This window comes from Aquila chrysaetos, chromosome 6 (assembly GCF_900496995.4).
Source record: "Aquila chrysaetos chrysaetos chromosome 6, bAquChr1.4, whole genome shotgun sequence".
NCBI lineage: Eukaryota > Metazoa > Chordata > Aves > Accipitriformes > Accipitridae > Aquila > Aquila chrysaetos.
The window spans coordinates 42,734,764-42,755,926 of NC_044009.1; the positions used below are offsets into that span (position 1 = coordinate 42,734,764).

The 21,163-nt window shown below is 47.1% G+C and overlaps 1 protein-coding gene across 11 annotated transcripts in view; it reads right to left on the minus strand.

The window, feature by feature from the left end:
- The window catches only part of HEG1 (heart development protein with EGF like domains 1), a 56,378-nt gene that overhangs the window by 8,916 nt on the left and 26,299 nt on the right, over positions 1–21,163 (minus strand). For 7 of the 11 annotated variants that reach the window (XM_030017488.2, XM_030017478.2, XM_030017489.2 and 4 more), the window contains 13 exons: positions 20,585–20,890; positions 19,562–19,891; positions 18,555–18,860; positions 17,676–18,017; positions 15,315–16,679; positions 12,945–13,064; positions 11,215–11,309; positions 9,850–9,908; positions 9,227–9,387; positions 7,338–7,472; positions 1,807–1,849; positions 1,658–1,695; positions 1,026–1,113 (listed from right to left, as the gene is read on the minus strand). In XM_030017488.2, coding sequence (XP_029873348.1) covers positions 1,026–1,113; positions 1,658–1,695; positions 1,807–1,849; positions 7,338–7,472; positions 9,227–9,387; positions 9,850–9,908; positions 11,215–11,309; positions 12,945–13,064; positions 15,315–16,679; positions 17,676–18,017; positions 18,555–18,860; positions 19,562–19,891; positions 20,585–20,890 — 3,388 coding nt within the window. The remainder of the gene's footprint in view (positions 1–1,025; positions 1,114–1,657; positions 1,696–1,806; positions 1,850–7,337; positions 7,473–9,226; positions 9,388–9,849; positions 9,909–11,214; positions 11,310–12,944; positions 13,065–15,314; positions 16,680–17,675; positions 18,018–18,554; positions 18,861–19,561; positions 19,892–20,584; positions 20,891–21,163) is intronic. The other 4 variants (XM_030017479.2, XM_030017482.2, XM_030017485.2 and 1 more) reach the window with 3 other exon arrangements.

Below are 21,163 nucleotides of genomic sequence, written 5' to 3' on the forward strand. Positions count from 1 at the left end.
AGCGCTTAACTACAGCACTTCTAGGCACTATGTTAATTCCTAAGAAGGAAGACTTGCAAGGGGCTGGTCAGAATGACACCAAATGCCCCTACACGACTACCATGTTGTATGACTGGACTTTGGTGACACTTCCAGTTCAGAGTACCCTCCAGGAAGTCACATAACCTGCCAAAGGCCAGGACTCATGAGAAGATCAGTCCATCCCTGCAGAGATCTGCACTCTGGGGCCTGGAGGTGTACTGGCCATCATACCTCCTGGCTGGGGCTTGCTGGCATCCCCCTGGCTCAAAACACGCGGGAACGAGCACACACCGCTGTGTCAACCAAACCACTGCCACATCTGTGTTACTGATAAATCCAGCTGCTGACTTTAATCAGAGAGCTTTGAAATTCTCAATTTGGGGGCTGGAATGGGGAGGAGAGAGTGTTACTGCAAGGCAGCCCTTTTCATGATATATAAATCATGAAGCAGAGCTTCCTCGGCAAGAACATCTTGCCTCTAGTCCGAAGCTACCTGCTGGTATGGGAACTACATGTGTACACATGTGCATGTGTCTGAGAGGGAGAGACACAGAGTGAGAGCGCATGCAAGATTCATCCGTAAAGGAAAATGAAAATAGCCTTAAATACACTCAAACACTACTTGAGCAATGGCCAGCAACCCCTCCTGTTGCCTAAACTTCTCCTTTCTACTTAGCTTGCATTTTTGGAGACTGCTCCCTGGCTGCCTTACAGCTCTGAGTGCGAAGGACTCCTTTGCCTCTCCATCCTTAGAGGACATGATTGCCAGGTGCATCCTTAAGAGACACCCAGTTCAATTTTTTAGCCTGGTTGCTGGCAAAAAAAAGATATGCCCCAAATGAAAACACAAGGTAATACTTCAGTATTTCTGATTAACCCACTTGCTTAGCTATCCTATGTCTTCGCTTATGTTTCGGTCCTTCAGGGTTCACGTGTGGAGCACTAAGTGTGGTGTAACCCACTGAGAGGACACCACGCGAGCCAGGGCTGGTGGCAGTACCTACCGGCAGCAAGTGACAATCAGTGCTATGCCCATGATAAGCAGAAGTCCCCCTCCTGCAGCCGCGATCACCACAGTGATGAGCTGATACGCTACAGATGGGAAAGAAAAAGATTCACTTAGAAACAGCCATGCGGTTGTAAATACTAATGTAAACATATCCACAGTCCTCATGCAAAGGGATTAACTGTTTATTTCCCATCTTCCCTCCCTCTGTTAGCAATACTGCCTTAAATTTTCAAGTGAAATGAATGGAGTTGGTGATCTCCTGCTGAAGGAAGAACAAGCTCTTGTTTGCCTAGGGAATGGATTTCTTTCACTGACAGAGCAGAATAATTCAAATCATATTTCATGGATTCAACTCCAAATATCTCACTACAAGAGTGCCCACTATATGTGCTATCATGACAGACTATCCAGAGAAAGGAGATTGCCTATCCTTAGGAGATAATATTAAGTCAACTTTGTCAAAGAAGGTCAACAAAATAATTTTCAACAGAAATGAAGGAAAAAAAAACCACTGACGAGAGTAGCATGTACCTACTGCATTTTAGACATAGTCATTTGCAATTACTTGTTTCAAATTTCCCATTTCTGACGCTGTGGAGATTAAAAGAAACAAAACTCAGTACTTACGGTTTCCACAGTTGAATCCACCTAAGCCAAACGGGCAGCTGGTGACAGAAAACAACAGGGAGTTTCAGCGGCTTAGTTGTGCCAACAGGTCACCACAGCAATATTAAGAAGGACAGCGGGGTAGGAGAAGGGCACGACAGTCACCATACCTCACACAGGTCTCGTTTTCCAGCTTATATCCATCTTCACAGGCTAAAAACACAGACGAGAGAAGGGCCGTGAGCACCGCGCAGTGGTGCAGGGGAGGCATTTCCCATCGCCGCTTCCCACGGCAGCCTCACCCCAAACAACCTTGCGGACCGACGAGCCGGTCTGGGCTGCTGGCACAGCAGGAATGCGATGCACTCTGACGTGATGCAATATCTCCTCTGGTTTAGGCAAAACACCATGCACTTAAATTCACCTCCAGCTGGCTTTGACGGGACCATTTCAGGGCTTCCCGGCAGAGCTAGCGTGGAGCGTGGCACAGGGTGGGGCAGCTGGTAACGTAATTCCCAGCAGAAAACTCTTCTTGCCCAAATGTAAACTCACTGCACGCTTGCACAGCTTCCCACAAAACAGCAGTGTAAAAAACCTGCGAGTGTCTCCAGTTCTTGTTTTGAAACCTCATTTGAGCAGTGCTACTTTAGCATTGATGCACGTTATTAATTACTTTTAAATGTTAGGATTGCAACAAAATGTTATGCAAACACAGCCGGGGTAACCCAAAGTGGTGCGGTATGTTTTGCCTCATGTCACCTTTTTTTCTTCTTTCAAATTTGGAGCTAAATCAAATTTTGAAATATCATATTTTACTATAGAATAGAAATTAAATTTACCAGGTCTAAATAACCCAGAAAACTGCTATGTACAAAATGTTGGTGAAAAACTGAAACCATCGCTTCAAAATAAAATAATTTCTGTGCTTATGGACAGGTATCTGATCACCTGAATTATCTGAGAAAATTATACTACCCTTCTGATGAACAGCAAAGGTGGTGATACGCTGGACATACAATTATGAGCTTCAGATTACTGCTAAGATCACCGCTTTTCTCAGCAACAGTCCCACCAGAGCTCCTGCAGATCTGCTGCCTTTTGCAGAGGCAGCGAAGGTGGTCGCTCAAACACCTGAGTACGAGTGACATGGATGGAGTCGCTTTGGGCAGAGGGACAAGCCAGGGCCAGCACATGCAGCAGCCCTTGGGGGTCTGCAAGACATCACCCAGGGGTCTGGGAAACCCCTGCAGCACACTCCACAGGGAATAAAACTAGATTGTTAAGTGAAAACAAAAATGCTCATGGAATTTTTTTTCTCCTCAAACATGATATGCTTAAAAATGGTGAGACAGCAGCTCTCAAGCCCTCTTCTCTCGCTCTCTAACCGCAGGAAAATCCCACAGCCAAAAGCTTGGGTGCTCTCTAACCTCAGCAAGTGCAAGGAAATCTGCGGGGAGAGGAGGGGGCTTCCAGCAGACGTCCCAGCTAAGCAGCAGCAAAGCCCTCACCTTCTCCTCTGCTGCTCCCAGCACACCAGATGCCTTTTTCCCTCTGGCACAGCCAGTGACTGTATTTTCAGAAACACTTAGCCCAGAAAGGGGAGGAAGGAAGAAAAGAAGGACAAACATGTAACATTGTCCATTAGGACAGGCTGGCAATATCATAGTAAACCAAGAGAGATCACTAGTATTCTGGCTGGATTCAGAATTTTATGGCTCTTCCAGCATCAATAACAAGTGATATTGATGCCAGCAGGGAGCAATGTGACTGTGACCTCCCCCTCATAATACAGGTCACAGAACTTCCCTGAATTTAATTCCAGTTTCAAATCAAATAGTTGAACTGGAGCTACATTTTAGAGAACCATCCAAGATTGATTTTAATATTTTCAGTGACAGACAATCAACCACAGCCCTGGGTCAGATGCTCATAAAGTTAATTTCCCCAGCCATTAAAAACATTCACCTTCTTTCTGGTCTGAATTATCCCAGTGTCAAATTCCAGCCTTTGGATGTTTACTTGCTAGATTGGAAAAGGTTATATGATCACATTTCTCCTCCTCACCATCAAATCACTCATTTGCCTTTAATAAAGCCAAGTGCACTGAGATCTTTGAGTCTCCCTCGTTATTGCAGCTTTTCTCTGAACGCTCACAGGTTCTCTTTGACCCTTTTGATTTCTGATTCCCAGAAATAGATGTCGCAAGCCCAGGGATAACAAAACTTCCCTTCTTCTGCCTGCCCATGCCCCCTAAATGCACCCAGGGACCATATTAGCCTTAGAAGCCAGAGCTGCGGACCTCTTCTTTACCTGCTAGGCCCCTTAGCAGCTCTGCCCAAGTCTCTGCTTTCCAGGAGATGCAACCCACAGTGTGCCTGGCACTCTGCTCTTGGATGCCCTGCCTTGCTTGTGGTCATATTGAAATACTGTTTGCCTATATACCATTTATTAAGCGTCTCATGTTACTCAGCATATCATTTTCCCCACGCGGTGTGTGGACATAGATGAGTGATGCAGTCACATATTGAATATTGCAGCTCTAGGCACAGACTTGCCATAGCAACTGGCACCAGCGATGATGGGAGGGCTGATGTCCACGACAACTGGTCTTGCACCCCTTTCTCTTCCCTATATAGCACCGCTACTCTTCCACTATCTCTTTCACTCCATTTAATCTCCCAGAGCTGGGGATGGGGAGAGTGAGGCTCTTTACGTAGCACCCCTGCTGCCTCTCATCATGATGCTTTTTGCACTGGATTTCTTTTTCTCTCTCCAAGATGGTTTCTCTGAAGTCAAGGAAGAGACAAGAAGTAACTGGACAAGAGTTAAGAGCCTCAGTCAACAAACAGCCAGGGCAAAAGTAGTAAATCCCAAAGGATCCTGACTCATTCATAACACCGAGGTATCAGCAGAATGAGACTGGATGGGTTGCTCCTTTCACTCACTAACAAAAGCAGACCGAAAACATTATGGAGCAAATGTTCTACCAAAGCAAGCCACAAGATCAGGCAATAACAAAACCTGCACTGAAGGGGATGGAGGCATCACCTCGACAGCTCGCTGGAGTTGCCTCCTCTAATGAGTGCAGCAGCCCCGTGTACCCCAGCCCCAGCCTGCCACTTGTGCGTTGGGAAGGCGTGGAGGAGCTTACAGGCGGATCCTGGAGCCCAGCCTAGTCTCACCCCTCAGCCCTAGCCCAATAATGTGTGTAGGGCACATACACCTTGAGTGGTCTCAAAGCTGGAGCCGTGCCTTGGGCAGGAGCAGTCCTGGGACCCCATTGGCACACAGCTCTCAGGCCTGGAGGCTATAGGGGCAGTAAAGAGGAAAAGCAAGGTCCTAAACGTGCATCTCTGTCTTAAACACTCGGTACTTATGTCTTTTCCTCTCCTCACCCTGCCTTTTCCTGCCCCTTTGCTTTCTCCTCTGGCATCTTTCCTGCTCCTTTGAACATGCTCCCAGGAGAGCTTGCGCTGTCACACTCACTCAGCAAGCTTTCAAACACAAGCAGGGAACAGAGGAAAGGCTTAAGTGTCAGGGGCCAAGCAAAGCTATCAAGTTCTCCTTTTCTACTCGGGATTCCTTTGCCTTTGCCTTTGCCTTTGCGAAAGAGGTTCAGGGGTCTCTTTGGAAACCTGCTTTGCTGCTCCTTGCTTAGCTCCAGAAATGCTCTGTACTATTAAAAATAGCATGCCCTTGAAAAGCTGGCACATTGGATTTGTTGCCCTGTTTCTAAAACAGCCCTGAAGATACAGGGAAGGTTGAAAACCAGCAACGACCCAGAGATGATGGAACTGCACACCGAGAGGTATCACGGCCAACATGTCAAAACTCCTGTGGCTCAGAGACCCAACCCTTCCTTGGTCCAGGGGATGCTTTTACGAGCATGGCCCGGGGGACACACACTGGAGGGCAGGACAGAACAATCCCTGGAGGTTGGGGCGGCTGATCCCCTGTGCCCCAGCTGCTCTCCCAGCTGCACCCGCCTTCCCATGGGGGAGACCGGACAGGGCAGCACAATAGCCATTTCCCTCTTTGCAAATGCTGTAATTGGAGTTACCGTGCTACATTTTCATGACCCACAATGAGGGTCGGATGCTCAGGAGACCTCGGTTCCTGTTTAGTCACTAAGAGGGCAGAGATTTTCAAAGAGGCTGGCATATTGTATGCTATATTTAGAAAACAGCCCTAAATACCAAATGAGGGCCATAGCTTGGCTTTTGAAAAAGCCTTTAAAAATCCCAACCACCTGGCTTACCCAGATGGGAACAAAGTGATGCTGAAAATCTGTCATCTTGCTGGAGCGTGGCACCATGCAGTCAGTGCTACCCTCGTGCCACTACACTGCAGCCTAAATCCTGCATCAACCCTGTCCCTCAGACACTCTCAAGATGGTCAATAAGATGTTTCCTACTGACAGCAGTGAGCTGAAGGTGGAGTTGAGGCCTCACTGCGTGCAGATAGGATTTTTTATATTTTGCACAGCAAACAAGACTTGTAAGTAGGGAGTAACCACATGTACAAGTTGTTAGATCTTTTAGCCCTCTGCAACCATCGCTTCAGAGTGTCTCACAGCCTTTCAGGTATTTATCTTCACAACACTGCTTGGCAAAAGACAAGGACGAGAAAAATGGAGTAACTCGCCCTGGTCCTCACCATTGATGATGATGCAAGAATTGGGCAAAAGCCTTCCAGGTTTCAGCTCAGCTCCCCACTCACTACATAAGCCCTTCTCTGCCTTTCAAGGGTCAATGGAGATGGTCAGTATTTCCTAATAGAAATCCTTCCCCCAACATACAAGATGAAGGGAGGGAAGGAAAACACAAAGGAGCAAGGTTTCGCCTGGAGCCATGACCATGACCTGGGACCCAGAGATGCTCATCTCCAAGATGTCCATCCCAGAGCCTGCAGCACAGGAGTTATTTCCGAGCATATTTTTCTCACTCTCTGATCAGATTTGGAATCGACAAAGCATCTCCTCCTATTTCAACAGCAACCCAGCAGATGCTGCCAGAAGCAATATATAAAGACCACTGCAATTCTTATTGATATGTCATCAGAAAACTGCCTTTCTTAAGAAGCCCTGCAACAACCACTGGAACTAGGGAATGGACACCCTGATCTTACAGAAGTCATTTTGACCACTGGCATGCAGACAAAGACCTTGTTTAAAATGTAGGAAAAACTTATTTCATTATCTGAGGAGCAGCTAAAAAATAATAACATAACCCTTAAGCTTAAAATCTCTGTTAGGAACCCAGCTGAAAAATAAATTCATAATCATTTTCAGATACTTATTTTAAAAATATTGATGATGTATTAATATAAGCTTGTGAGTTTAAAGCAATTCTTCTAAGTTCGCTGAGAGTTCAGACAAAATCAAAACAGGCAGAGACGCACGTCATCTCTGCTCTGTGCCACTGAACTGGAGCCCAAAGCAGTCGGGCCCCTTTCTGCTTCTTCTCAATCACTGTGACTCACAGCGTGCTCCAGAAAGAGATAATATTATTCCTAGAGAGAGACTGTATCTTCAGCGTCTGCTGAAAAGTCCCCTAACTAAATAAAAGAAATTGGAGCTGCTAATATTTATTCATAGTATTGAGCTTCTTACATGCACAGAGATACACACACACACTCATTTCCACTGGAACAAAAAGTTTAAGCAAAATTCAGGCAACACATGCCACATAAAGAGCAGTACCTCTGCAGGAGTGGTCCATCTTGTTGTATTTGAAGTACCCACTTTTGCATTGGCAGAGCGCGACTCCATCGAAGTCGGTGCATTCAGAAGTTTCCTTGTCGCATTCGGGGTCTTTCTGCTTGCACAAGCTGCCAACTGTTGGGAAGAGGCAGCCAATATCAGCCCAGTTCTCTCTGAACCCACCGTTGTGCACATTTGCTTTCCCCAGGCATCACATTCAGCTCATGTGCTGCTTTAATCTCTTTTCTTTTTTTTTTAAATAATATTTGTTCCATTAGGAGACAGTCAACATTACACAATGTCAGCATTTCTTACGTATCTACCATCATTCGTACAGGCAAATAGAGGGGGCAAGTAATAAATGCTTCAGCTTGGAGGCAGAAGGAGAAATGAAAAAGAAAAACTTGGTTTGGCTCAAGCTGAAACACATTCACCCCCTGAGACAGTTCAACAGATCAATTTTTAAGTTCATAGCAAGCAAAACATTTTGCTCAGCCCAAAACAATTTTTTTTCCATTTCAGTATTAAGCACTGCATTTCTTAATTTTTCAAACAAAGAATTTGTCCTTTCATTTACATTACTTTGAAGCAGTGTTTTACTTTATAAAGTCAGATTTGTTACAATGAGTATTCAGCAAAACTGTGGGTAAATGATGATAATTGTGTCATCGAATTTACATTTTTGACTGGGAGGTCAGACTAAATGGAATGAACAAATGAAAAGATATTCATGAGAAATAGGATTTTATGGAAAATATGTCACTCATTTGGCATTGACCTTTTATAAACCTCTCCCTGTTAGATGCATCATCTTTTTTTTTTTTTGATCTGACATCTTTTCATTAAGTACTTACACAAGAACATAACTTGTTTCTTATTCTGCTTATTTCAGGTCAGAAATAGACTTTACCAGAAGCACTGTATCAGAGGTAATATCAGGCTAGATATAATCTGAGTGGGTCTACCAAAATAATTTAATGCAATCCGTGGTGGAGTGTGGCTTTAAAATATGGCACGTTAAAATACAAGCACATGCTAAATTTCTCATCTTCATGTTTACTTTGCCAAAACGATCCGACTACACCCAGGCTAAGCACTGCCGCCCTTCATCCTCAAAGCCAAACCTCGAAGCCTCGAACCCCAAAGTCACAGAGCTCTGCATGCAGAAGTCTCCCTGCAGGAGCCCATCTTTCAAGGGTGCTCACTCCCTGCGTCCTGCAGGTACCTCTCACGCCCAAATCTCCTCTATCACTCCCTTGGAAAGGGAGGACCAGGAGGTGCAGGGCACGGGGCCGCCACCACCGACAGGGTCCACCTGGAGAAGGTCCTGCACAACACTGATGTACTTCTCCAGGTCTCTCTGTGCCACAACCACGTTCCCCTTCAGCAGGTAGAAGATCGGTACAGAAATCAAAAGCTTTTAATTGTGAACCATTTTTACAACCTGCAACACTGAAATTGGGCAGGCAGGAGAGCGCAGGTCCCCGCGTAGCCTCCAGCAGCTCGAATCGACTTCACCGGGGGGTTTTGCCTCTTGGCTTTCATGCGGTTTCCCCGACCGTGCGGGTGGAATTAAGACTTATGGGGTTTTGATCTGGCCGGGGCCCGGTGTCACATCCCAGAGATGAAAGGCTGCCCTACAATGCCTCTAATCCTGTGCTGTGTGATGTTGTCACAGAGAGGCAGATTTCTCACACATGTGGTGAAGATAAGGCTTGATATCTGTATCCCTTTTGTACTGCGAGGCTCTTAAGATGACTGCCATTTAAATAAGATAAAAAAGATTCAGAGGGGTTTTTCCAAACACCAAAATCTTTCTCCCCCTGTTATAAAAGAAGCCAAATAAAACATCCCTTTCCCCTCTCATCACAGTCCCTCCAGATATTTACCTCTGTGGAGCGGTTTCAGGCTGGAGATGAATTGGCAGGCTTCGGTGGGGGATTTGCAAGCTCGAATGTAGCTTTTCACACTGCTGACAATGTCGTAGAAAGTCACGTTGGATGCTAAAGAGAACGTGGATTGCACTGAAACATGCACAAAATTTGCCTCCCTAACAGAAAACAAAACAAAACAGCCCTGAGTACCACGGGTCAGTCTGATGTCATCGTTAGCACCTTATACATAGGACTCTTATTAACGCAAGCGATGCTTATCACAGACACAATATTACATACATACTGAAACAGCCACGCATTGTAACAGACCTTAAAAACAAGACAAACTTACACAGAGAGGTAAATTTGGGGCTGGAAGGGGTGCTGGTAGCTCACGTTGAAACCAGCCATAAATCCCTCCTTTTGTCAGCTCACAAGCCCGTCCCCAGGCCGCTCAGGCCCCGAGGAGGGTACCAGGAGAGCTGGGCAAGGTGGTCAGCCATTCCCCATGCCCTGCGCTGCCGCTGGGCCAGATTGAATCAAATCCAGCACTGACTCAAAATGGAGAACGTGGATCTGAAGTTGACCATCCCAAACAATCGAGTTTCTCATTCTTCCCCTGGTAGCCTTAGCCTTACCTGGTCGCCTTAACGGTGGAGTGGTGGTACCCTGGCAAGCCCGACAGCGATGCATTGAGCTGCAAGGAAGGAGAGAGCAGCTGTTAGTGTCCTGGGAGATGATGGAGGGAGGCAGCCCAGCGGGACGCAGCACGGGACGGCCCTCCTGGGTCACCAACACCATCCCCTGCGTTCGCCAGAGCTGCCTGCTGAGGCTGAGGGGGTTCTGAGCATCCCAGCAGTTCATCTGCTCAATAAGAAAGATGCGCCATCCTGTTGCTAGCAAGGGACGGCCAAAGTCACCATCACGCAGCCTTGGACAGGAACGACGACCCGGGGATTTTGACATGAGCATCTGCCTGGGGCCCCACTGTGCAATGACTGCAAAGGCCAAGGATGAGCCAGAAGCCAGTGGGGATAGAGCCCCGTGCGAGGCCGAGCTCAAAGCGGCACCCTTGGAGACTGCCGATCTTCCAAGGAGCTTCCCTCCCCCTGGATCCGCGCGGTTGTTTGTGTTCACTCCTCAGCACAAGCCGTGCAGGCAGCATCAAGGCGACTCACCGCAGCTCCCCCCTCCTTTGGCAGCATCTCCACATCACCTACTCCAAAAAGAGTTGGGATGAACAGCAGCCAGCCCAGGAACTGCTAACAGGACAAACTCATGCATGTAATGATCTCGCTAAAAAATGCATAGAGATGTACCTATCCCCAGCCCAGGGGTCTTTTTGGAGCAACTGATGGCACAGCATATAGGGAAGCCACCAGATCAGCCAGTGCTTGCTCTCAACTGACCGAGGGCCACATGGTTGTGATAGCATGGCTGGGAAACTCCACCAAAAGGAAGGTATGTTTGGGTGGGTGCTGCTGCTGTGCTTCATCCCATAGGGTTTGGCTAAGAGCAAGGTGGCACCACCTGCAGTCCAACCCACCCCAGCACCTGTGAGATTTACTGATGAACGGTGAAGCCCAGAGTTACTGTTTTAATGTTTGACCTTGGAGGAGCACTAATGCCCTTCTGAGGTCTGGAGAAGGTGATGCAGCCAGAAGACACTAGGAAAGGATGGAGGCTATAGAAGCGTGAACCCAGACACACCACTTCATGAAAAAGGCTTCAGGATTTTCTGGGCAGATGTGCTGTCTTAAGCCCCATAGGAGCCAGATCACTCTGCTGGTGTCTTGACAGCCAGGGCAGGGCAGGGGAGAGAAGCGTGCTGAGATTTAAAAGTGTACATGTCACCAGTCCTACTTACACCAGACCAGGATGGTTCAATGATTAAAAAGGCTAAATCCATGCTACAGAGTCTTGTGGCTTCCCATGACAACCGTAAGAGAAGCGAAGGGGACCTGTCCCATCAGCATTGCCAAAGTCCTGGCAATGACACTCACCATTGACAGGATTTCACCCTCGACGTGGACGAGCTCTGCATACTTCCCATGGGTAATATTAAGTTTCAGGGGGACCTGGCCGATAAATATTCTTACTAAAAAGGAGAATAAGACAACTTAGTGGGAACATATGTCTCTGTGTCATGTGTAGCTATGGTTTCATCTGCCTTACACGAGAGATTGTTTGCATGGAAAACCCTTTCATGCAGCGAACAGAAAACTCACATCTGAGAGTCACTGCCCCAATAAAGCAAAGTCCCATTCTTCAGATTTTTCCCAAGGGTTGCTGTGATGTTCCTACAGCCCCAGTCAGATTCCAGAGCTCAATGCTGCTGAACAGCCAGCATTTCACGGCAGTGTTCATACATTTCATATAGAAACACAAACTAATTTAAAAGGACCCCCGAACACAGAGTGAGCTGGGTAAACTTAGTTACAAGACAGTTCCAGGTACCAAAGCTATTTATAATAATTTGGGGTAAACGTGTCAAATCTCTTGCCCCTCCCTGCAATGGAAAGAAAGCAAATCAGCAAGTCAAAATAAAGCACTGTAGAAAGGACATTTTCATTTTTCAAATTGTTGGACAGAATGAGCAATGACATTTGAAAAGAGGTCCAAAAGATGCATTTTTCCGTGCTTAGATTCATATTTGATTCATGGCAGCAGAATGCAATAATCGGAGTTGTCCAGACTCGGAGAGATAATATCCCTAAATCTTGTATTAAGTGTCATGAGATACTCGGTGGAAATGAGAACTCAGAGCTCCAGTTTTATGTTCTGCCAGAAAAACAAATACAGTTGCAGATAACATTATAAAGCCTCCAATTCTTTCCCATTTTTTCCCATCCACAGAGCCTATCTTCACCACAAATTTTATACCAGACAGTTCTAATGTAACAACTCTGGGTAAAAATAAGATGAGAATCACCTTCACAGTATTTATATAAGCTGCCCGTATCCCAGTTCAAGGCATAATCAAAACAACTCTCTAAATTAGAAGCTGACACATTCCAACTTGAAGAAATGTTTCAAAACACCCTTCAGGGACACCTCACCCATGTTTCCTTAGCAAAATTTCCATGCTTCTAATCCTCACTGATTAAGGGTCAGAAGAAACTCTAGCAAAACAAATTCCCCTTTACAATGGGACATTGTCAGTCCTTGAGATTGAGAGTCCTCTAATAGAAAGGAAGGGGTCAGAACCTGAGTTCCAACTAATAACTGTGCTGCATGAAAAATGCTAAAGGTACGAAACAAGACCTTGATCTTACAAAGACTTTCACGGCTGCTTAATTTTCTGCACATGGCTGATCCCACTGAAGCCAGGTTACACAATAGCCCCACTCACTTCTCCCAAGTCAAGCACCGTCGCCCGGGTTTGCAGGGCTGGGAGCTACGATAAGCTGCTGAATGCTTTTTGGGAGTTGTAAAACACATTAGGAACAGAAGGGGCACATCTGTCCTTACTAACAAGCCTGAGCCCCCCTCTCTGTGGCTGTGTTTTTAAGAAACCCTCAGCTATCACTGTGCCTGCTCCCCACGGCAGCCCAACACGACAGGCATTAGACATTGCACTTGTATAAACAGTAAAAGGCTCTTGTTAAAAGTGGTGGTTGGGAGGAACATTAAGCTCCCAAAGTAGTCTGAGCCTAGGTTAATTTATTTTAGAAGATTACAGATAATTATTTCCATCTTTTTCTCCCCTGGTTTTTCACTTTTTTTTTCTTACCTAAATTGCACTTTCCTTTTTCCAGCTCATAGCCAAGAGGACACTGACAGATATAGGAGCCACGGGTGTTGTTGCAGGTGGCCAGTGCAGGACAAGGGTTGGAAAGACATTTATCCACATCTACAAAAGCAGAAAAAAACCCAGGCTAGAGTTACAGAATCACAAAAATCATCAACTGTTGGGCTAAAAAAGATCAGCTTGGCTCCTCTTCTGTGACCCCCTGAGCATTATCAGATGCTTCATTGCATCATTTGCACTTACTATTTAGCCTGTTCTTAATTATTCCGTTGGAGCTGAAAGAATAAATACAAACCACTTTCTTGTGAGTATTCATTCAAAAGCCCTTGGGACCCAGTGTCGATCCATGTTAATATGAACACCCAGCTTGTCTGCAGCACTGCTTACCTGCAGATCTCAGGGTGCTTTTCAAAGACAAACAACCCTACGGTTATGGATGGAGAGACCGAAGAAGGGACCTCGACAGACAGAGCTAGACACGGGAGCACAGGCTCCTTCACCAAACTCCTGCCCTTTTCATCCAAGCCCTGTTTCCGTGATCCAAAGCTAGTGCTTGAACACTGATGCAGTCTGTAGGTTGCCCAGTGATGGTGGAGGCACACCTGGCTGCCCTCACCTCCTTTACCGGGGTTGCAGCCTCCTCCGTGCCAGGCTGGGGATGGTCACAGCAGCGATACCTGTCTGTGCCAGCGCTCATAATGCACCTCCCGCTGCGTGAGCAAGGGCTTGGGAAGCAGACACCAACTGTGAAATACGGAGTATCAGGGGATTAATGACTGTAGTCTCAGATGCTTCAGAGATTAGCCAACTCAAACTGCAAATTCTGGAGAAGATAGCCAATATTTCCCTTTGAAAAAAACCCACGTCCTGGTCAAAAATGATCCTCTCGCTGTGTGTATGACTCACAAGAGCACATATGCATGTCACACATGTGTGCAAGGGCAGACCGTAGGCAGGGCTGTGGACTTGTCGGCGACAAATTGCTACAAGACAAGCAAGACAGCTTACACACCACTCGTACCTATTTTGCGGCTGCTGCCAAGCACTGCAGCAGAGGCAGGAGGGATGGGCTTTGTGGTTAAAGCAAAAAGCACGAGAGCCAAACCCGTGTGTGTATTTCTGACAGTGCCGCGATACCCTCTGGCATCACGCAGGCCCTGCAGACCAGACAGTCCTGAGCCGACCTCTGCGTCGGGACACGCACCATTTGACGCAATGTCCGTGTCTCGACTAGCCTGGCATAGCTACCTCAGCATCAGCGAGAAGGAGATTTTGCTGATCTAAGCAGCCAGAAATGGGTGGGCATATTTTAAAACATTGGCTTTCGCTTTGCCATCCTTCAGTGTACAGCGGGGACAAGGGCAGCTTCTTCTCTCACGGCATTGAGTGCCCACATACAAAGCACCATGTCCAAGGCAGCAAAAGGATCTTTTGCCTTCTGGTAAATGGCAAAACTTGGTATTTAAAGGAAAGACTAAATTGGCAAAAGTGTGAATCAGTTGGTAAAAGGGATATGTTACCTTAATTTTTCAATTAAAAAAAAAATCCATTCCCCTACAGTGAATTTTTTTGCATGAAGCCATAGCTATAATTAAAACCAATCAGCCTGAGGAATAACCTTTAAATACTTAATTACTGGATGAAATATATACTATTGCCAGTATTTCACCAAGATTAACGCAATTAGCACACACAATATCCCACAGTGGCACAAGGGCCAGGCTCCTGAACTTTAAACACACAGTCGATTTCCATTCATATGAAACTTTGGTCAATGTATTTACGTGAGAAGATACGGAGCCTGGCAGCGGTAATAAATGATTGTGACAACACACTCAGGAAAGCTACAGCATGTAGCCTACCAGGAAAAGCAACAGGCCCTTGAGTAGGAGGTTATTTAGTGAGGTGGGGAGAAAATGACCATAGGTCATTATAACAGAAGTTCCAACACAAATACCAAGTGCTGGCCAACGGCCTTTTCTCACAAATAAGATAGATATTGATCAATATTGATTGATATTGTCGACCGTTCAACAAATATAAAATGTATCCTATGTTTACCTGGAAGGCCAGTCAGCTTTGTTTTCTTAAAATTCTCAAATTTCAGCTTATCATTTCTATCAGAAATGTTCACCAAAATGCTCACCCTTTTCCAGCAGTTCAGCTTGATTGCTAAACCCTTAGCGTAAAAATACCAACACGGAGACTGAGTTCTTATCCTCAAATGCTGCTGACCACAGACTTGTCGTAGATACATACATAACCCTTCAAAGACCCTTAAAGTGGCACCCAGGTGTTCCTAGCCCCCTTGTCCCCAGCCCCACCACTGATGAGCACCATTAGACGTGTTACCTGTTGCCGGAGACGACATCCTCAGCCTGGCTGTGCTACTCAACAGAGGAACAGTGGTTGATTTGGTAGCAGCCAAAGTAGTTGCAATGCTGACAGTGGTCTCGCTGGTTGGAGGGACTTCAGAAGGACTCGTAACAGGAATGTTTTCCTCGGTGACTTTACCAGGCCTTGCAGTGGTGGGATCCACAGCTTCTGTGCTTTCACCAGTGGTATGCACGTGCTTAGTGGCAGCTGGCGTTTGAGCTCTGTGGGCTTTCATGGTGCTAGCATCACCTGGGGTTGGCTGGCGACTGGCCAGCGTTGTCAGCACAGGAGGATTCACCGTGGTCAGTGCTACCGCAGGGACGGTGACACTGCGGTTTGTTGCACTTGGTGAGGCACTAAGGGGAGCACGCGTTGGCCCAGCCCGTGGGGCATCGCTGGCCGTGGTGAGCCGCGGCGTTGCCTTCCCAAAGCTGCCCCCCTGAGCAGTGGCAGCTCTCGGCAAGGCGGTCTCCGTTACCGTTGCGGGAACGGACGCGGACACGATGTGTCCACCAAGCTGCTCTGTGGGTGCTGTAGGGAGAGGAGACCCAGTGGAGGTGAAGGCTGTGCTGTTTTGGGGCTGGTGCGTGACATTGAGCTTGTTGGAACCTCTGGGAGAGCTCCCAGCCACGGCGGCCGTGGAGGGCACCCGCCTGACCACAGTCGTAGCTACAGAGGTGCTGGCTTGATCACTGTCGTTGGACTGCGAGACAGATGATGGTGACGAAAACAGAGGCAATAAAGATGCTAATGAATAAGATGGGGAAAGCAATGAGGAAGTGGGCAAGGAGGACGACAAAGCCTGCAGAGGGGGGGAAGATGCCATCACAGAGGACGAGAGTGGCTCAGATGATTCCGATGATGTAAACAGATAAGTTGGTGGTGGTGTTGATGACAGCGAGTGATGCAGTGATGACGGTGAGGAGGAGGCTGGAAATGCTGATGAAGATAGAGATGGTCTACCAGTGGTCAACAACTCAGAGTCAGTGTTGAAAAGAGTTGTATTTTGTACGCTGCCTGCAGAAGCAGAAGTCAACGGTTTGGAAGAGTGTACCAGCAACGGCTCTGTAGATGGTTCAACAAAACTGCCATCGCTGGATACGTTGCTCCTCCTGTCCTGCACCACAGAAGATTTTGATGAATCAGAAGGGCTGGAAATTTCAGCAAAAAAGGTGGAACTTTCTGAGGAGTCAGCAGAGGTGCTGCTATTTGAGATAGACAGAAGGGTCCTTTCTCCTCCTCTGGTATATGTGGTTGAAATGTATGTGCCGTCCGTATGAGAAACCGAGGTCCTTTTCTCAGCATCAACGCTACTGACTGGCTGATGACTACTTGAAAAGCCTGGAGTAAAAGGACAAAATATATTAGAAAGACAGAGTAATGTGAAAGTATTTTGATGTCACATTAAAATCACTTGCTAAATACATAAAATGTTCTTGTCAGTGAACTGGTCCATGCTCTTCTAAAAATTTAGAGCACCATCCAAGCATGGATATTGAATTAGGAGACTTCTGCACTCCTTAACTGATTCTAAAATGATGAACTCGGACAGACAAAAGGCTCCCGTGAAACTTGTAGTTTTCTAAAACACTGTTCTTCCAGTATTGCTTTTCTAATGTGACTGAGCACTTATCGTTCCATGATATTTTGTGGCAAGCTAAGCAGGAAAAACCATCTGTTCCCTTTATCACTCAGAATTTTTGAAATTCATATCCTCTCCCTCTCATCCTCCATTCCCAACTAAAGAATATCCATCTTCTTCAGTCGATTTGTTTTTAGACACAGTGAACTTCATGCCTCTGCAGGATGAAATTATTACATTATGTTAATTTGCAGCTTATCATGAACTCATTGATTGAAAACTTTGCAGTCAGGAAATCCTAAATGAGTAGCACATCAGTCTGCAAAAAAATCAGATTATTTAGCATAAAAGGTGCAGTCAATCTTCTAATACGAATTTCAGGATGTGCAGCTATGTTCATCAATCTCTAAAAATAAAAAGTAGGGTATTGATAATTTGGTTTAATTCTAGAATTGACTTAGGTCATCATGAAACACTTCTGAAAGCATCACCCAAAAGAACCTGGTTAGGATGCAAAAAAATAATGCGGCCATCAAAACAGAAGAGTTTCCCTGCTCAGGTTCATGGCTTCACTTCTGGAATGATTCCCCAGCTAGGTGGGGTCTGGCTTTGAGTCCTTTGATGAAAACAGCCCCCTGAGTGAACCCGCAGGTGGCATCGCATGTATTAATGAACGAGAACTTTGTATACAACATAGATAAATGCAGGACAATGTGAACTTCCCCCTCCCAAAATGTACACCGGGAGACACTAACTTGTGAGATCATTTTGGAAAGAAGAGTAAGTAGGTATCTTGGAAGAACGTGTGAAGAGCGTCTCCGTCGCAAAGCCCGCGAAGCCCCCGCTGCTGGTGGAGGTGTTGGCTGTCCGGCTCTGCTCCACTGACGCAGGCTGAGCCGGCCCTGGAGAGCTGGTGGTTTCGGCATCGGAAACGGAGCTCTCCGTGCCGCCGGCCAGCGTGCCATCCGTCACCGAGTGCGGCGTCCTTTCTCCACCGCCAGCAGACGTGGATGAACTGTACGCAGCATCAGTGATGGAGCTGGACATCCTTTCCCCAGCACTCGAGCTGCTTAGGGAGTGATGGCTGCTGCCCACGGCTGGAATAGGAGCAAAAAGCAGGCATCTGATTTTATCATCTCAGAGCAGAGAGCACTTGTGAGTTTTACAATAATTCTGTTCGGAAATGCAGATTAATAAAATTGCACAGGTAAACACAGATTAAATACAGATTAAGTAGGTCTTATACATCTACCACCTTGAATGTGGATTTAACACACAAAGCCTACTCCAAAGAAACAGAACTGTCCAAATACAGAAGGACAATTGGTACCATTACAGTCATAATGGCATATTTATGTTATTTATAATTATCACCCCAACCCAGGCGGGTAGTAGATGTGTCCTACAGCAGAAAGCTACTCATCTCATTCCTGAGACTTTTTTGTTAAGCATCATCAGCTGCAGATATACAACACCAAGGAGCAGAATCACCATTGCTTATAAATCCTGCTCATGACACCTGCAACAGCTCTGACACGTGTTGGTGGTCATATCAACCCCACGGAAGAAGGGAAGGGAGAGGCAGTGGGTTTTTTCCTAATTCAAATGCCATCCCAGAGTTCAGAAAAACTCACTGGAAGGTTCACCAGCGGCTGAGAAGTAGGTGGAGGCCCTGGATGAAAGGGTGACCTTGGGCTCTGGGTACCCTGCTTGGCTGGAGGAGACGTGTCCCACTCCAGGCCATGCTGTGGAGGATGGGAAGGGGCCGGTGCGGGGCTCCCTGTCTGTGTCCGGGTGAGATGTGGGGCTTTCCGCTGCTGTGCTCCACGTGCCATGGTTAGCTGCAGCCTGAGATGTCCCCTCCTTCTGGCTGGAGAGTGTGGTTGAGATGTACATGGTCTCAGTAGGAGCACCAGAAACTCTTCTTCCCCTCTCTGGAATTGCAAAGAAAAGATATACATGGATATATACATAAAAATATATGTTTTGTATATTGATAATACCTTTGAGGTCTCTACAGGGACTAAAATATGAGTATTTCAATCCCCACAGCAGAGGTGGCACTTGGTGATCAACATCACTTATTTGCTAAGTGGGGTTCCCAGGCAATCTGTACTTTTCCCCTTTACACCAGAAAAATAAAACAGATTAGGGTGCATGGCATTTCCGAAGGAGAACAGTGGCAGGGAGGTAGGACCTGGTCTTGAACGTCCTGCAGAAAATTCCCTTCGGCAGATCAGTGGGTTTCAAACCAGCTCTGTTGGGACCCTGGCAGCAGAGCTGAGGCTGAAACACACGATAACTGGGATAAAAGCGGCGGCGAAAGATCTACCGATCCCTTGCCACATCATGTGCCAGGCTCCCCCGGTTGGAGGGCTGAGGTCAAGGCTCCATAGCAGCCTTCACAGGTGGCCCAGAAGAGCTGCCTGGCCATCCAGTTCCCAAGAGGAGAAGAGCTGCCCCAAGTACCGTCCGGTGAATAACTGACCAACCATGCAGTGCTCAGACGCCCTTCACTAGAAACCAGGTTTACTAAAAAGGCAAATCTAGTTTAAAGCTAGAAAAGGGAAGGTGAGAGCTCGGGAGGGGGGCAAGGAGGAGGGGTGTCCTCCACAGCAAACCAGAAAACCACAAGACCCACCTGAAGCACTTGGTGAAGGCGAAGGCACAGAAATGCTGGGAGAAAACGCAGGCACCGACTTCGTTGGAAGCTCACCGAGTCCTGCACCACTCTGCGAAGCATCGCTCTGCCTCGCAGGCTCTGTTGCCGATGAGGACGGCAGAAGGACCGTGTCCAAGGAGCTGGTGCAGGGTGGAGCGGGAGGGGAGCTCCCAGCCGTGCTGGATGCCGCGTGGGCATCTGACACGGGCACTGTGCTCCTCTCCCCACCGCTGGTGGCTATCGCTGAGCTGGGCGTACTGGTGCGAGGGGTGTCGGGCAGGCGTCCTCCTGTAGCTGAGGTCCCTTCTGCTGAGAAAGGGCAAAGCAAAATGGATTTATACACCCTAAGCTATAAACGGGTGGGCGTGCTCTCTTCCATCACGACCCTTAGGCTGACGGCACAGATACAACGTGGCAGATGATCCAAACCTGGAGAAAATGCTAACTGAAGAAGCAAGGCTTTCTTGTGCAAGGAGGGACTGCTCACAGGAGGACACCCTGCAGAGGGCACTAGGAACAAGTCATGGGAGTGCTGTTGGGTTTGCTTCTCCTCCACCCTGCTCCCGGTGCCGCAGCCCAGCCGCGGGCATCACGCACCCGTGGTGAGCGAGGTGGGGTTACAGCGGCACGGATACTCGAAACAAAGCATGGCAGGCTTGTATGGGATCAGTAAATACTGCATTTGCATCCCAGGGCGAGAGTAAGGAATGACTGGAGTTGCCTTCTGCTTGTATAAACACAGCCAGCGGGACAGTCTTGAAATTGTGCTGTCTCAGAAAACACACCAAAACTTGGGGCCAGACTGCTCTTGCAGTAAGGCTGGGTTTTTCTGGTGACTAAATGCAAAAAAACAGCTAATGCATTTTTCTCTGGAAGTTGAAATTTTCTTCCATAATGCCCAGTGACATTCTGCAGCATCTTCTAGCATGCCCTCACTCCTCCATACAAAGCAGACATTTGAGGTCTACAGGTAGAAGCCCCACGGGGATGGGCAGAGCTCACCTGGGGAAGTGCTTTCCGAAGAAGATGGCGAGCCTGTGAGCAACAGGTCTGTGGACAACATGGTGGCACCTCTGCCGCCACCACCCTGGGCTCCCAAAGAGCTCTCCTGCTCTGGAGATCTGACGTTTTCGGTACCAGTGGTGGAAATCTCTGTTGTTTGGGCCAGTCTGGTGCTGGCTGGCAGAGACCTTAATGTCCTCCCTCCACCCTTGGTGGCTGTCGTGGAAACAGAGGTACTAGTGGTAGGGAAATCGGTTCTTCTCTCTGTTGACAGGATGCTGAGTGACACATGGCTGCTTCCAGTAGCTAAGATGTGATAAAGAAACAATTTACATTTTTACACATGTGAAACTACAAATAAACAGACGAGCTTTCTTGTAGTAGCAGCCAGAGGCAGCAAGTACATGCACAAGTAGAAAATATGAGAAGATGTCAATCCAGAGAAAATAGGAAATTTGCGAAGATGTGAATCCTTCCTACAGAAATTTGTCTTCTAAAAACCACGGTTTGATGCCAAGAAAAGTGCTGTTACATAGAAACTGCTGAACTACTAATGCTGTGCACTTGATTTCACCATTA